The sequence below is a fragment of the Rhinatrema bivittatum genome, chromosome 1, assembly GCF_901001135.1.
Source record: "Rhinatrema bivittatum chromosome 1, aRhiBiv1.1, whole genome shotgun sequence".
Taxonomy (NCBI): domain Eukaryota; kingdom Metazoa; phylum Chordata; class Amphibia; order Gymnophiona; family Rhinatrematidae; genus Rhinatrema; species Rhinatrema bivittatum.
The window spans coordinates 513408027-513424340 of NC_042615.1; the positions used below are offsets into that span (position 1 = coordinate 513408027).

Consider the following 16314-nt stretch of genomic DNA (forward strand, 5'->3'; position numbering starts at 1 on the left):
TACATAGTCAGTCACAGTGCAATAGCTCAACCATTTACATGACAAGAGAGTCTTACCATAGTGAGAAATGCAGAAAAGTTACAGACATACTGAGGACTGCATAAAGCTTTACAAAATATTTTTAAGGCTATTTCAAGTCTCCCTAATACTGAATAAAGGAAAATTGGTTCTTACCCGCTAATTTTCGTTCCTGTAGTACCACGGATCAGTCCAGACAGTGGGTTGAGGTCCTGTCCAGCAGAGGGAGACAGAGAAAAACTGAAAAGGTATCCTAAATCAGGACAGTGCTCACCCTGCGTCCCTTCAGTATAATAGATATCAAAGCAGCCAAAATAGCATAGAGAACCAGGATAAGATGAAGTAAACAGCTGTAACTATCAAAATGAAACAAGAAATTCAAACATGTATAAAAAATGCTCTTATACAGCTATCAATATACATATAGCAGATACCTTCGGTGCCTTACAATTCAGATGAACTTCCAGTGTCTTAAAGCTCAAATAGGAAGTAGAGAATCCCAAAAAGAACCTGTGAAAGAAAAACTCCGAGCGGACGTAGCAATGTAGATGTAGTCAGGGCGGGAGTCTGGACTGATCCGTGGTACTACAAGAATGAAAATTAGCAGGTAAGAACCAATTTTCCTTTCCCTGTACGTACCCGGATCAGTCCAGTCAGTGGGATGTACTAAAGCTTCCCTAAACAGGGTGGGACCGAGAGAGTCCTGCTCGAAGTACCTGTCTGCCGAAAGAGCCAAAGACTGGCGCCTGAACATCGAGGCGATAATGAAGCGCAAACGTATGTAGGGATTTCCAAGTGCTGCTCTGCAGATTTCTTGCGGCGAGACCGACAGACTCTCCGCCCGAGAAGTAGCCTGAGAACGTAAAGAGTGAGCTTTTAAGCCCTCCGGAACCGACAAATATACGCCGACGCAATCGCCTCTTTTAGCCAGCGAGTGATAGTAGTTTTAGAAGCTTTATTCCCCTTACTTGGCCCGCTCCATAAGACAAAGAGATAATCAGAAACTCGAAAATCATTCGTCACCTGCAAATATTGCAATCGGATCTTCTTCACATCAAGGTGCCGTAGATCTGCGCGTTCGCAATGTCCTCTGGAGAAAAAGCAGAGAGCTCCACTGACTGATTTACATGAAAGGAGGACATAACCTTTGGCAGGGAGGATGGGACTGTTTGGAGGGAAGCACCTGAATCAGAAAAGCGAAGGAAAGGCTTCCTACAAGACACTCTCCTGGTTGAGGAAATAGAGACCAGAAAGACAGTCTTAAGGGTCAGATCCTCAAGTGTGTCTCGCCAAAGGGGTTCAAAGGGCACTTCGCAAAGAACGCGGAGAACCAAGTTAAGGTTCCACGACGGACAAGTAGCCCGGACAGGCGGGTTCAAGTGCTTAGTCCCCCTGAGGAACCGAATGACATCCGGATGGGTCGCCAACGCGTAACCATCGACCCACCCAAGGAGGGAACAGAGCACCGAAACCTGTACCCGCAAGGAATTGAAAGACCATTGGAGAGACCGTTCTGCAGGAAGGAGAGAATCTGGGACACCGAAGCCTTACGCGCCGGAACTCCGGACTCAACGCACATAGTCTCAAACACTCTTCATACCCGAATATAAGCCAGAGAGGTAGAAGTCTTACGGGCCCGCAACAGAGTGGAGATAACCTCCTCCTTATAACCCTTCTTCCTTAGTTGCCGCTGCTCAAAAGTCAGGCCGCTAGACAAAAGCGATCCGCCTGATCAAAAAATACTGGACCCTGTCGGAGCAGGTTTGGCAGATGGCAGAAGCGGAGAAGACCATCCGTAGCGAAGTTCACCAGATCTGCGAACCACGGTCTCAGAGGCCACTCCGGCACCACGAGGACGACCGCCCCCCCGTGGAGTTCTATTCTTCTGAGTACCTTTCCCACCAGAGGCCAAGGTGGGAACACGAAAAGGAGGTCAAGAGGCCAGGGTAGGACCAGGGCATCCACTCCTTCTGAGCAGTGCTCCCTTCTGCGGCTGAAGAATCTGGGGGCCTTTGCATTGCTCAGAGTAGTCATCAGGTCTAAGTGAAGGACCCCCTACTTGTGCACGATCAAATTTATCGCCTCTCCAGACCACTCCCACTCTCCAGGGTCTAGATGCTGATGACTCAGGAAGTCGGCTTGAGTGTTCTCCTTCCCCGGAATGTGGGAGGCTGCTAGCCGTTCCAGATGGCGCTCTGCCCAAGCTAGCAGCTTGCTAGCTTCCAGGGCAACCGGACAACTCCTGGTGCCCCCCTGGTGATTGATGTAAGCTACCGTGGTGGAATTGTCGGAGAGGACTCGCACAGCTTTGCGATGGATCAAGGGCAGAAAAGTCTTGAGAGCCAGATGGACCGCTCTGGTCTCCAGACGATTGATGTGCCACTGAGACTGGATTGGGGTCGATCGTCCCTGGGTAGACTGATTCTGACACACCGCTCCCCAGCCGGAGAGGCTGGCATCCGTTGTGACAACAATCTACTGAGGTGTCTGCAAGGGCACCCCTTCAACAGGTGGGCGAGAGAGAGCCACCACTGCATGCTGTCGATGGTAACATCGGAAGTGGTAAGGGTGTCTGAAACTCCTCAGAGACCAGCTTCCAGCGGGATAGCAAAGCTTTCTGCAAAGGATGCATATGCGCAAAGGCCCAGGGAACCAAATCTATAGTTGAAGCCATAGTGCCCAGAACATGGAGATAATCCCAGGCCGTGGAGACCGTGAGAGATAATAGATATTGGACTTGACCCATGAGCTTGAGTGCACGGGCCTTGGGTAACAGAAATTTGCCCACACGAGTGTCGAAGTGTGCTCCTAAGAATTTGAGGACCTGAGAGGGCTTGAGGTTGCTCTTTGAGAAATGGACTATCCATCCAAGGGAGGTGAGAACCGACAAGACCCGGTTGAGCGCTATCATGCACAGGTCCTCTGATTTTGCCCGAATGAGCCAGTCGTCCAGGTAGGGTGGACTAGGACTCCCTCCCACTGGAGGAAGGCCGCCACTACCACCATGATCTTGGTAAATATGCATGGCGCGACTGAATGGGAGTGCTTGAAACTAAAAATGTCATCCCAGGATGTTGAGACGAAGAAATATCTGGTGTTCCTGGCGGACCGGGATGTGAAGGTAGGCCTCCGTCAGATCGAGAGAACTCTCCTGTACGAACCATCGCTATGACCGCCCTCAGGGTTTCCATCCGAAAATGGGGAACCTTGAGGGCCTTGTTGACTCTCTAGGTCCAGGATCGGTCGAAAGGAGCCGTCCTTTTTGGGGACGACTAAGTAAATGGAATACTGGCCGGATCCCTGTTCCTGGAGGGGGACCGGGACTATGGCACAGAGCGCTTGAAGCTTGTCAAGAGTCTGGCACACTGCTGAGTGCTTCAGAGATCCACAGGAAGAGATCAAAGTAGAGGTCCGGTAGATTCCGAGCAAACTGCAACGCGTAGCCTCTTTCGATTACTTCGAAGACCCACTGATCCGAAGTAATTTTGGCTCATTCCTCAAGGAATAGGGACAGCTGACCACCTAAGTCTGAAACGGAGGAATGGGTCGGCCGTATCTCATTGTGAGGACTTTGCGGCGGTGCCTTGATGGGTACAGTCTTGGAAGGGCTGTCTGCCCTGAAAAGAGTGAGACCATGCTGGAGATCTAGTGGAGGTGTTTCGTTGAAAAGCTCCACGCGGCTTGTTGTACCTGTGCTGCCCCTGGAAACGAGAGCACGATGGAAAAAAAGGATCTGGACTGCTTAGGGCGGTCCTCCGGTAGCTTATGAACCTTGTTGTCTCCCAAGGATTTGATAAGCTGGTCTAGGTCTTCACCAAAACGTAACTTACTCTTGAAGGGTAGAGTGCCGAACTGCGATTTAGAAGAGGAGTCTGCAGCCCAATCGCCTGGCTGACACCACTGAGACCATAGCTCTGGCTTGCACCCTGAGGAGATCATAGAGAGCATCAGCCCCATACGCAATCGAGCCTTCCAGCCTTTCTGCCTGATAAACCTCTGCAAACGGGAGGTCCTGGGTGCTGAGGAATTGTTGAACCCACCTGAGGCTTGCCTACTGCATGAGACTGCTACAGACTGTGGAGATCGAACCCTGAGCTCCACCAGGACTGCAGGAATGAGGAGTTCCAACTCCTCCATCTGGAACAGACGTACCACCTGAGGGTCATCACCCTCCAAAGAAGCCTGTTTCCCTTGCTCCTCATCCATGCCCCCCCCCCCCACCGTGGGAGGGGGAGGAAAGGCTCCTGCACCTGCACCTGCAGCCACACTGCTCAACACGTCCGGAGCCGCAGACCCTCCTGAAACCACCGCGCCTTTTAACTTCGCGACCCTTAAAGATGCGGGAACATTGGCACGCTTGCCTACCTTGGTGGGCAGTCCCTGCGTAGATCTGACTGGCAAGGCACCACACCTTGCAGAGACCTGGAAGCCAAAAAGGCTTTATGCATAAGGACAAAATCTAAAGAAAAGGAATCAGAATCAACATCCTGATCTCCTGGAAAAGCAGGGTCCTCGTGTAAAAAAAACCTGATCCTGATCTGCATTCTCATCAGGAGTTGCAGGGACTGGATACAATGTTGGAGGAAGCTCCCCCTCCCCCACAGCCCTTGCCTGACCTGCAGCACATGTGCTTAAGAAGGCTGCCGTCCCTGCACCGAGGGAGAAAGGATCAGCTCTGAGCTCCTGTGGAGCCTGACATTTTTGAGCCCCACGAGGCTTGGCTGTTGCTGCAGACCCTGAAAAAAAGAGCTGCCTACCCCCCCTGGAAGGCACCTCGAGCAAATCCCAGTCCTAGAAAACCACGCGGCTGATTCCTCACATGCTATACACCAGGATGGCCGTGGCATGGTGGGGGAAAAAAAATGGCTCACAAAACATGAAATTGGCCAAAAATGCGGCGATTCAGGTGGGCAGGGTTCCTGGATTGCAGCTGACCAAAAAAGAAAAACTTTTTTTTTTTTTTTTTTTTTACAGTGCTTAGACACACACATGTGAAGGGAGGGACTAGACCACCAGTAATCACTTTCCCGGCTGCTTACCTTGCTGGAGCCTGCAATGAAAAGCACGGGTAAGCTGTGCCTCCGATGGTCTTTTTTTTTTTTTTTTTAAAGAAACGAGCAGAGGAATGGGAGCCTTTCTGCTAAAAGACCTGACGCAGGCGCGAAAAGGGGGAGTGACTGGACCAACAGTTTCACTCCTTTAAGCCAGGCAAGTGGTCACCGGGAAGAGGGGTCCCAGGCTGAGTACTCAAGGGGGAAAATTCCCCCTGGGCCCCTGTAAGTGCTGTGAGACAGAGCTGTCTCACAGACAAGAAGTTTGATTTCCTTCAAATTCTTTTTTTTTTTTACATATAGAAATTAATCAATACTTGCTTGATCCTGGAAACAATCAGGAGAAAGAAATAAATCAACACAGTGTGGAAAACAGAGAAAGCTAGGGAACTGCAGGTTCAACTGCCTGCCTCTGCTGGGACACAGAGAAATACTGAAGGGACGCAGGATGAGCACTGTCCTGATATAGGATACCCTTTTCAGTTTTTCTCTGTCTTCCTCTGCTGGACAAGAGGCTCAACCCACTGTCTGATCCGGGTTATGTACAGGGAATAGGGATTTATAACATCTCCTGAAGTTCCAAGCAATTTGTGATGGAACAATGCATATTTCTAAGGCTTTGCTGTTTCTATCGTACTGTGTGAAGCAGCACTATCACATATTTTAAAGGTTCTCTAACACCATTTTGTAGTTCTATATGCCACTGGAAGCTTACAGTTGAAGGTGACAGAGTTTCCATCATCCTGGTAGGCACTCCTATCGCTGGTGCCGTTGGAGTTCACTGTCTGCAGCGTGAAGAGAGGCTTCCTCCTCTGCCGACGAGCACGACACTTCCGCTTGGGTTGACTGTCTATGGTGGGACTTGGGGGGCTACTACACTGGGGTCCTCCCTTGGTGCGGGGTAAGCAAGCGGAGGCCCCACTGCAGGACACCCTCTTGGTCTCACCAACTCCCTCTCCATTGGAGGGCTCCGACATCACGTCGTGCTCTGATGCTTCTGACTGGTTGTCATCTGCCTCAGAGTCTGCTTCATGCTCCTGACTGGTGGATTTGGCTCTGTGAGAGCTCTCCTCATCATCCTCACCTGAGGTGCAGGTAAAAAGAAACCAGAAGCAACTTTAGTGACCGTCACACACACCACCTGCAGCATCCCCTAGTATTACAGTCAGATGCAGGCCCCATACTTCCTGCACCACCTCCCAGTACAATCACAGTTGAGGATCTTTCATGTCCTACAGCAGAGCTTTCCAAACTTTTCATGTTGGTGACACACTTTTTAGACAAACATAATTTCACGACACGGTAATTCAGTCTACTAGTAAACCAGAGGTTAAAGGTTAAACGAACGAAACATATTTCGACAATTTATGTATGTTTCCATAAATATATACATAAATAAAATGTTTCACGACACAACCTATCTCATGAAAACCTTAAATTTATATGAAAAATATATATTCCAAGATTCATGTTATTGTTATAATTTATGAGAAACAATAATAAAACAAATTGTCTGTCCCCCACACACTCATCTCTCTCCTCCCCCCAGCACATGTCTGGCCCCCACACACTCATATCTCTCCCCCTCAAGCACATGTCTGTCCCCCCAGCATGTTTGCCCCCCACTCACTCATCTCTCTCCCCCCAGCACATGTCTGGCCCCCACACTCATGTACCTCGTCTTTTTGATTGTTGCCAGTTAAGTGCTTCACTCCCTTCCATGATCACCAGACACTGCTGCTTGCAGTCAGTACTCCTCATGGCCAGGCCTCATCGGCAGCAGCAGCCAATGCAAGGATGGCTGGGCTCGTTCCACCCACCAAGCCCCCCAAAAAAACGCGATTGACAGCAAAAATCACCCAATAATAAGCAACCCATAAACTGAAAAAAAAAAGTGAATCTCTAGAAAAAAAAAAGCCCAAACTCGCATCAAAGTTGACCGGGCTTGCGCGACACACCTGCACACTGCAGGCGACACACTAACGTGTCCCGACACACAGTTTGGAAAGCTCTGTCCTACAGACTACTAGCAATGCAATCATAGATGAGGCATCCACAATCTCTGCCAGGCATGTTTCAGTGATAAAAACAAGAGATATAGTCACTTGCTCAAGGTCTCACATACACAGCCAGTTGAAGACTCGTGGCTGGAATCCAGAATATCTGCCTGCTATTGCAGTTACCTTCGCTGAAACCATTGGTTCTCTTATCACTCAGGTCTTCCTCTTCGCTCTCCTCTTCCTCATCAGAGTCCGGCTGTGAGACATATCGCCTAATAGGAGAGACAACAATGTTGGGGTGTTGTGGAATAAAGAAAGAAATTCACTCCGTTTTCTAGTGAAGGAAAGGAAGCATCTGCTTGTGCAGATCACTTTCATCAGTTTTGAGACACGGTAGGGTATTTTCTGGAAATATAATAAATCCCTATTCTGCCCTATAAAGTCATATGTCCACACAGCCAGTTCTAACATTCCTTTTACAAACAAAACATTTTACTGCTAAACTGTTGATTTAAAATCTAACCCTTATGCAATGCTGGTAGGCGGCTCCTTAAATCCTAAATAAGTCCCTGTGATGATAATCCCCACCCACAACACTCACGAGAGCCGGTGCAGGAGCATCTGGTAGAGGGAATCCCAAGAGATCTTCTCCCGAGGTACAGATACAAGCAGTGGGTGACCAAACAGTGTGACGCCGTAGTAGGTGTCACTGTAATCCCGGCTTTGTGTCCTCTCACGTAGGTAGATGGGCAGCACAATGTCCTCACCACCTCCTCCATCCTCGTCCTCCAGGGTGCCCACAGAGATCTCATAACTGTGAGGGAGCAGGGAGAAGAAAGAATGTGAAACAGATACAGGCAGAGAAAAACACGTAAGGGGTGCAGAATTGAAAAGAGACACACACATAAGGGAGAGCGATGCTGCGAAGTCTCATACCACTTAACACTGCAATATGGTAAAATTACTACTTACCTGATAATTTCCTTTCCTTTAATACAGTCAGACTAGGCCAGACCAATGAGCTACGAATGACAACCAGCGGCTGGAGACAGAAATAGGCTCACTGATATCACTCCCTATATACCTCTATGCTGTCACCAGCTTGTCAGTATTCGTATAACAAGCTGTGGACAGTGCAGTTGCTTCCCTGTAACATGAGTTCCTAGGATAGCAGGATGTTAGTCCTCACATGTGGGTGACATCATCCAATGGAGCCCTGCATGGAAAACTTTTGTCAAAGTTTCTAGAAACTTTGGCCAGCAGACTGAACATGCCCAGCCTGCTACTATCCGTGCGACCATGCGAGGTCCCCCTTCAGTCTCGTAACATAGCAAAGAAACAAGCGAAAAAATAAAACAAACCAAAAAAGGTGGACCCAACATCGTGGGGAGGCAGGCGGGATTCCTGAGGGCTAGCATCCTGCTGTCCTTGGAGAACACCTGTTACAGGTAAGAAACTGCACTTGCTCCTAGGCAAGCAGGATGGTAGTCCTCACATGTGGGTGAGTACAGAGCTCCAGACCGCTCCTTTCAACCAGAGAGAACAGTAGCGACTGAACAAGGTGCCAATGGGCACAACACAAATGCGGCGCTGTGGGAAAACCAGGAGGCAGTCTGGTCCCACAAGGAGCACAAGTGAAGAGTGTTGGGTTCAAGTGTGGAACAGGTTGCGCAGGACGGACTGACCAAAGGCACTGTCCTAACGGCTATCCCTGTCAAGGCAGTAGTGAGCTGCGAACGTGTGGAGAGAATTCCATGTTGCAGCCCAGCAAATTTCAGCGACGGGGACCGAACATATATGGGCCATCGACGTCGCCATGGCCCGCAGAGAGTGAGCCTTCACTCTGCCGGCCAGCTGGAGGCCTACCTGTGCATAGCAGAAGGCAATGCAATCCGCCAGTCAGTTCGATAGGGTTTGCTTACCCACCACTGTCCCCAGCCTGTTGGGGTCAAAAGACAGAGCTGAGTGGACTGTAGTTTGCTATGCAGTCTAGGTAAAAGGCCAGCGCCTGCTTACAATCCAGGGTATGGACAGCACGTTCCCCTGGGTGGGAATGTGGCTTTGGAAAGGAGGTGGGTAGAACTATTTACTGATTGATGTGGAAATCAATCACCACCTTGGGCAAGAATTTAGGATGCATACGCAGGACCACATGGTCGTGGAAGAACTTCATGTATGGTGCGTACGTAACCAGGGTCTGAAGCTCTCTGACCCTGTGAGTGGAAGTGATCGCCATTAGGAATATGACTTTCCAGGTGAAGAACTTCAGACCACAGGACTGCAGGGACTCAAAGGGAGGCTGCATCAGTCTTGCGAAGACCACGTTGAGGTCCCAGAACCCTGCCAGAGGCCGAAGAGAGGGTTTCAATTGGAGGAGATGCCACATGAAGTGGCCAGTTAAGGGCTGGACCAAAATGGGTGTGCCAGCGCCACCTTGGTGGTACGCACTGACAATGCTGAGGTGTACTCTGACGGAACCGGTCTGTAGCCCAGACTCAGACAGGTGCCGCAGGTGGTCCAGCAGCTGGGGGCGAGGACATGAGAAGGTGGTCCAACCCATGCCCTCCACATCAGATGGAAAAGCGTTTCCACTTGGAGGTGTAGGACTTCCTAGTCGAAGGTTTCTGGGATTCCATCAGGATCCGGGAAAACCAGTCTGAAAGCTGTAATGGCTGGAGGATCATGCACTCAACATCCAAGCCGTGAGGGCTAGGACCCGGAGGTTCGGGTAGCGCAGGGTGTCCTTCTTCTGCGTTATGATGTTGGGCGCCGTCCCCCAACGGGATGGGCGTACATACCGACAGGTCCTGTAGGAGTGGAAACCAAACCTGCCGAGGCCAGGAGGGTGCCATGAGAATCATGGTCCCCCCGTCCTCCTGAGGCTTCGACAGTCTTCGAGAGGAGCGGGAGAGGTGGGTACGCATACAGAAAAGCCCTGCTCCCAGTGAAGGGAGAAGGTATCACAGGCCGGATGGCCATTCCCCACTACTAGGGAGCAGAACTTGCTCACCTTGTGATTGAGAGAGGAGACTAACAGGGCCACATCCAGCATACCCTAGAGGCGGAATAATTCGGCTGCCACCACAAGGTCGAGGGACCACTCGTGTGGCTGGAAGGACCAGCTATGCGGACTGCCAGCATGTTGAGGTGACCTGACAGGTAAGTCGCCCGCAGATACATAACTTGGGAGACGGCCCAGTTCCAAACTTGCACTGTTTGCTGGCAGAGGAGGAACGAGCCTGTGCCGCCCTGTTTGTTGATGTACCTCATCGCGACCTGGATGTCTGACCTGATCATAACTACCTTGGACGATAATTGATCCTGAAATGCCCACAGGGCATACTGTATCACCCAAAGCTCCAGAAAGTTTATCTGGCACCATGCTTTGGCAGCGGTCCAAAGGCCTTGAGTGTGCAGGCCGTTTGTGTGGGCTCCCCACCCCTGAGGAGAAGCATCGGTGAGAGTCACCTGGGGCGGCAGTGTGGGTTGGAAGGGAAGTCTGCATTCTAGATTGGGGAGGGCTTCTCACCTGGCCAAGGATAGCTTGAGAGGGTCCGTGACCATGATCAGAGCCTCTAGATCCTGGAATGCTTGCTGCCACTGAGACCGCAAGGCCCACTGAGGGGTCTGCATGTGGAGGCGGGCTAAGGGCGTCACATGGACAGAGGCTGCCATGTGGCCAAGCAGGATTTAATAGGAGAAGGGCTGACACCCTCCCGCTGTTGCGGATGAGGGTGGCCAGCGAGGAGAGGACAAACGCCCGATCCTTGGGCAAGAAAGCTTTTGCTTGTGGCGTGTCCAACCTGGTGCCTATGAAGTCCAGCTGCAGGGACAGACAGAGGTGCGACTTGGAGAAGTTGATAACGAACCCCACAGTCTGCAGGTTCTGCACCGTCAGGGCCAGAGCTTACAAGGCTCCGGAGCAGGAGTCGCTCCTGACCAGCCAGTCGTCCAGGTATGGGAACACATGGACCGAGCAACGCCTGAGGTAGGCAGCCACCACCGCCAAGTATTTGGTGAAGACGCGAGGGGCTGATTTCAGCCCAAAGGGCAGCACTCTGTATTGAAAAGGTGCATTCCCCACCACAAAGTGGAGGTAGTTCCTGTGGTTGGGGACAATCGCAATGTGTGCATATGCCTCCTTCAGATTGAGGGATCAGCAGGCCCAGGGAGACCATCTTGAATTTTTCTCTTATGAGAAACTTGTTCAGCGCTCTGAGGTCGAGGATGAGGCGCAAGCCGCAATTCCTTTTTGGGATGACGAAATACGTCGAGTACAACCCATGGCCCTGCTGTCTGTGAGAGACCGGTTCCACTGCGCCCACTGTAATAAGGGCAGAGAGTTCTTGTTGAACGACCAAATGGGTGGATGAACCCCAACGATGGACAGGGGGTAGAGGTCTCCGGAAGCTGGCTGAAGTGCAGATGGTATCCCTGGTGTACAATGGAAAGGACCCAATGGTCCGATGTGATCCCTTCCCAGTGCCGGGCAAAGCTGAGGAGCCTGCCACCGACTGGGGGATCGGGTGCCAGGGGAAATGCCAGCTGACTTGTGCTCCCTCGCCGCCAGTCAAAAGCCCATGGCTGGCATTTGCTGGGTGCCGGTTGGGGTCTGAGGGCCTGCTGTTGGCGGGGGCGACCCCTAGAACTGGTCCGGGGTGTGTGAGCCCGAGCGGCCGGAGGATAATACTTCCTCTGCCGGGAGAAGGGCATATGAGAGACTTGCCTGGAGGATTTCCTGGCTGAGGATGGCCCTTCTGAGGGATTAGCTGATAGCTGCTGAAGGGGTGTCATGATGGTCCTTCAGCTGTGCCATCGCATCCCGGACCTTTGTCCCTGGAACAGGTTCTCGCCTGTTCAGGGGAGATTGGCGAGCCTATCCTGGACCTCTGGCCGGAGGTCCGAGGCCACGAGTCAAGCCATTCATCTGGCGCAGATGCCTATGGTGGCTAAGTGGGCTGCAGTTTCAAAAACATCGTAGGTGGAGTGCACCTCGTTTTCCTGCTTCCAGACCCAGCGAGGCAATGGCTGAAAGAGCTTCCTGCTGCTGCTGGGGAAGGCCCTCTGTGAAATCCTGGACTCTATTCCAGAGACTGCGGTTATATTGAGTCATGTAAAATTGGTAAGCCACAATGCAGGCGACCAGTATGGCGCCTTGGAAGATCTGTCTCCCTATGGCGTCAAGCTCCCTATGCTCATATCCCGGAGGAGCGAAGGCATGGGTGCTGGAGCGCCAGGTCCTGAGAGCCAGGAGCTCTTTGATCGCATGCACATGTACAACTTCTGACCGGTGGGTAAAAAATCATACATGTGACACTTGATGCAAAAGACTGGGAAGCCCCCCTCTTTCTGCTGGACTGCTGCCTTCATCTCCATTTTGATCAGTTCCTAGTTAAGTTTTAGGTTGCTATGGGAGTAGGAATGTGTCTAACGTCCTTTAAATGTATTAGTGATCAAATTCTCAATAAAGTTTTTGTTGATTTTTTTTTTGTGAAAGTGGCACCTGCCTATAAATTAAGGGATGAGCTAGGGGTGGGTGGGCGAGGGGTGGGAGGGTTGAAGTCAATGTCTAGAGGCTGCAGAAACTGTTCTTCTATAAGTTCATGGATAGTATCAGCTGAAAAAAGAGTGAACATTGATGAGCTGGATTTTAGACAACATCCAAAGGGTGTGGAAATGATTCCAATTGTTTTTGAACAGGTTAAGAACACTGGTTCAGGGATCTGATAATTTCTACTTTGTTTTATGACCTCCTGGTGGACTCCTTGCAAACAGTTGGCAGGACTGAAAATGCCTACTTAGACATACCAGTTCTGCTAATCTCTACACCATCAGTGTGACCCATGCTTCTGAGAACAATATTTCTCAAAATCTGTTCAATAATCTCAGATACCCCCATTCCTTCTTAGTAGCAGTGCAGCAAAAACTAAGAATATGGATTCTATCCCCTCTAACCAGCATGCAGATATTGCCCCCTCCTTGAATAATCCTCTGGAGGGGAGATGGATAGAGATAGTCAGTGGCTCAGATGGCAAATACTGTACACTGGCATGCAGGACGTTCCCAGTTCAGTTTCTGGGTTGGCTTGCGAAAAACAGCAACCAGGGCCAGGGGAGAAGGAAGGGAGCTGCATCTTGGAAGGCTTCCCCCTGTATCCTGTAAAAATGGGAGTGTGGCATGGCTGGTGTCCGTATCTCTCTCTGTAATATGGGATCAGTGTTCAAATGTAGGCACAAATCTGGTTATCCTCTGGAAATGGCAGAGACAGGGGACAGTGTCTGAATTCAAGAAAGCATAGGACAGAGAGAATCTGTAAGGGAGAGGAAGGGGGTTGATAAAGCTAAGCAGGTGTGGTGGCAGACAGGGCAGCATGGTCTTTACCTGCTGTTATATTCTATGTTTCTTCTTAGAACATCAACCTCCCAAAGACTGTCCCAGCTACCACCCCTCCCCGCTCATGTGACACTCACATAAAGATATCATCTCTGTCCAGGATACAGCTCAGAGACTCCTCCATCTGGTAGATCTTGTAGAAACGATGGCTGAAGACATCTGCTACCATCATCTGCGGAGGAGGGGAGAGCGAGAGATAGACTGAGTTTGTAGCCAGGGGAGGATGTCTGTGCCAGGAATGGGAATGGAGAGAAGCATGGGGACAGGATTCTGAAGGATAAGCATAATACTGTACAGTAACCTAGTGAGTAAGCAAGAGGAGAATGGGTGCAAACATCACAAAAAGCTTACAGATCCAGACTGCAATGTTTGCAGAAGTGGATGCCCCACCCTCTGTTACTTATTACTGCGCTCTTATGCGGAGGGTAAAGCAGCGATTACAATTTCATTCTGCCATAAGTTAAAACCTGAGGGGGGTGACTGTTTACTATGAGTCTTAGTGTGCATGATTTCCCAAGAAAAGGCTAAGTGTTTAAGAGTTTATCCAGTGGAAGGGTCCCAGCTCTGGTGGCACTGAACAGAGCTGAAAGGTGGCAACTGCTTCAGTCAACTGAACAACTTCTACCTCTGGCCTACACTCTCACAGGCCTCAGAAATACAGAAGAGTTGCAAAGGCCATGACAAACGATTTATATTTCTCCCCCTCCTCTCCCAACCAGATGAAGCACTTACACGTTCTGGGGATATTCCTGTGTGTTTGGAGAGAGCAATGCAGAGGTCCAGGACCTTTCCTTCCTTTGGCACAATTAATCGGTGCTGAGGAAAAGAAAGAAAGAGTAAGATCCGGTGGCACATTCTTCAAATGTAACACAGCAGGGGGTATTGAAGAGCAGCAGTGAGATGTATTAGCAGAGCTGTGTGTGTGGATTTCAGTACTGGAATAGCAGGTGGTGCTGCAGGGCAGGAATAATGTAAATTGGCAGAGGTGTGTGTATGAATACAGACAATATAATACAGCACTGAGTTAAAGAGGAAAGTATACCCTACTGTTATCTCTTTCTTTTCACATCCTGAAAGAGTTGAATCATTCTCCATTAGTGGTGCCAGCTTCGCCATGCTGACTTTAGTCATGTATGATAGCAGCTAAATCCTCCCTCCAGGATCACCATGCCATTTGACTTATCTTTTACTTATCCTTTGTGTTTGCTCTATACTCAGCAAATTCTACCTACAGGAAAATTGGTTCTTACCTGCTAATTTTCATTCTCTTAAACCACAGATCAGTCCAAACAAGTGGGTTTATGCATACCTACCAGCAGACAGAGGCAGAGAACAAAACTTTGAGGCACTGCTACATAACAGAGTGCCACCTGCAGTCCCTCAGTATTGACCTATATCCAAGCCAAGGATGTCTAACTTAAACCCCAATAAACCTTGGGCAAACAGAGACTCAAAGTGGAGCCCCCTCGTCTTAAAAGAAAGCACATACCAAACTATGTACACTTCTCATTAATCTAAGTATATCACATACCAGCTCAGCAACATACAGAAGCAAGGAAGTCTTTTGAAAGATGGGGACGGGTCTCTGGACTGATCTGTGGTACTTCAGGAACGAAAATTAGCAGGTAAGAACCAATTTTACTTTCCTGTTCGTACCCCAGATCAGTCCAGACAAGTGGGATTTACCCAAGCCCCTCTATTCTAGGCGGGAACGCGAAAGACCCACACGCAACACACTTTCCCCTCCAGTGCCCGCACATCCAAGTGGTAATATTTGGTAAAAGTATGAAGAGACGATCATGTCACTGCCCGAAAAATCTCCTGTGGAGAAAGTAATTGACACTCCACCCATGAAGTTGCCTGCACCCTAGTGGAATGCACTCTCAACCCCTCCGCACCAACCAGCCCTGACAGATGTAAGCTGAAGCTATCGTCTTTTAACCATTGTGCAATTGTGTCCTTGGAAGCCGTATTACCCTTCTTTGCTCCATTAAACAGGATAAAAACAGATTATCAGATCTCTGAAAGGCATTCGTCACCGTAAGATATCATTAAAGAATTCATCGCACATCCAATAAGTGGAACTCCCTCGCCATAGAAATATCCGCTGATAAATTCAGACAGGCCAGTAGCTCGACAACCTAGTTAAGGTGAAAGGAGGAAACCACCTTAGGCAAAAAGGAAGGAACCATACATAAAGAAACCCCATTCTCTGAAAAGCGCAGGAAAGGGTCCCTACACAACACTTGCAGCTCATATATCCTTCTAGCTGAGCAGACAGCCACCAGGAAAACAGCCTTCAGGGTTAAATCCTTTAAGGAAGCCCTCCTAATCGGTTCAAAGGGAGGAGCACATAGCCCCCGAAGAACCAAATTAAGATTCCACGCCGGACAAATCTTCTCTGAATCCTACCTTGAAGGCACTCTAAGGCTGCCACCTGAACCCTAAGGGAATTATAGGCCAAACCCTTAGCCAAGCCACTTTGCAAAGTCCAAAACCTGCAGGATGTCCATCTTTAAAGATTGCACTTTGTTCTGTAAAAACCAAGATTCGAATACTCTCCAAATTTGGACATAAGCCAATGACATGAAAGGCCTCCTTGCCTGAAGCAAAGTCATAATCACCTGCTCTGAATAGCCCTTTAAGTGGAGACATAGTCTCTCAAAAGCTAAGCTGCCAACAGAAGCGATTCACCCGGTCTGAAAATATGGGTCCCTGTCGTAACAACCCTAACAATGGATCAAGTGAATGGGGCTATCCACCGCTAGATGATTTAAGTCTGTAAACCACAGCCGGCACGGCCACTCAGGCACCATCGGGATCACCCTGCCCAGATGAAGCTAGACGCGCCA

The 16314-nt window shown here is 49.8% G+C and overlaps 1 protein-coding gene across 2 annotated transcripts in view; it reads right to left on the reverse strand.

The window, feature by feature from the left end:
* The window catches only part of USP11 (ubiquitin specific peptidase 11), a 165297-nt gene that overhangs the window by 26566 nt on the left and 122417 nt on the right, over positions 1-16314 (reverse strand). For both annotated transcript variants that reach the window (XM_029611904.1, XM_029611911.1), the window contains exons 11-15: positions 14195-14278; positions 13540-13634; positions 7671-7883; positions 7253-7341; positions 5785-6153 (exon numbers count right to left, since the gene is read on the reverse strand). In XM_029611904.1, the coding sequence (XP_029467764.1) occupies positions 5785-6153; positions 7253-7341; positions 7671-7883; positions 13540-13634; positions 14195-14278 (850 nt within the window). The remainder of the gene's footprint in view (positions 1-5784; positions 6154-7252; positions 7342-7670; positions 7884-13539; positions 13635-14194; positions 14279-16314) is intronic.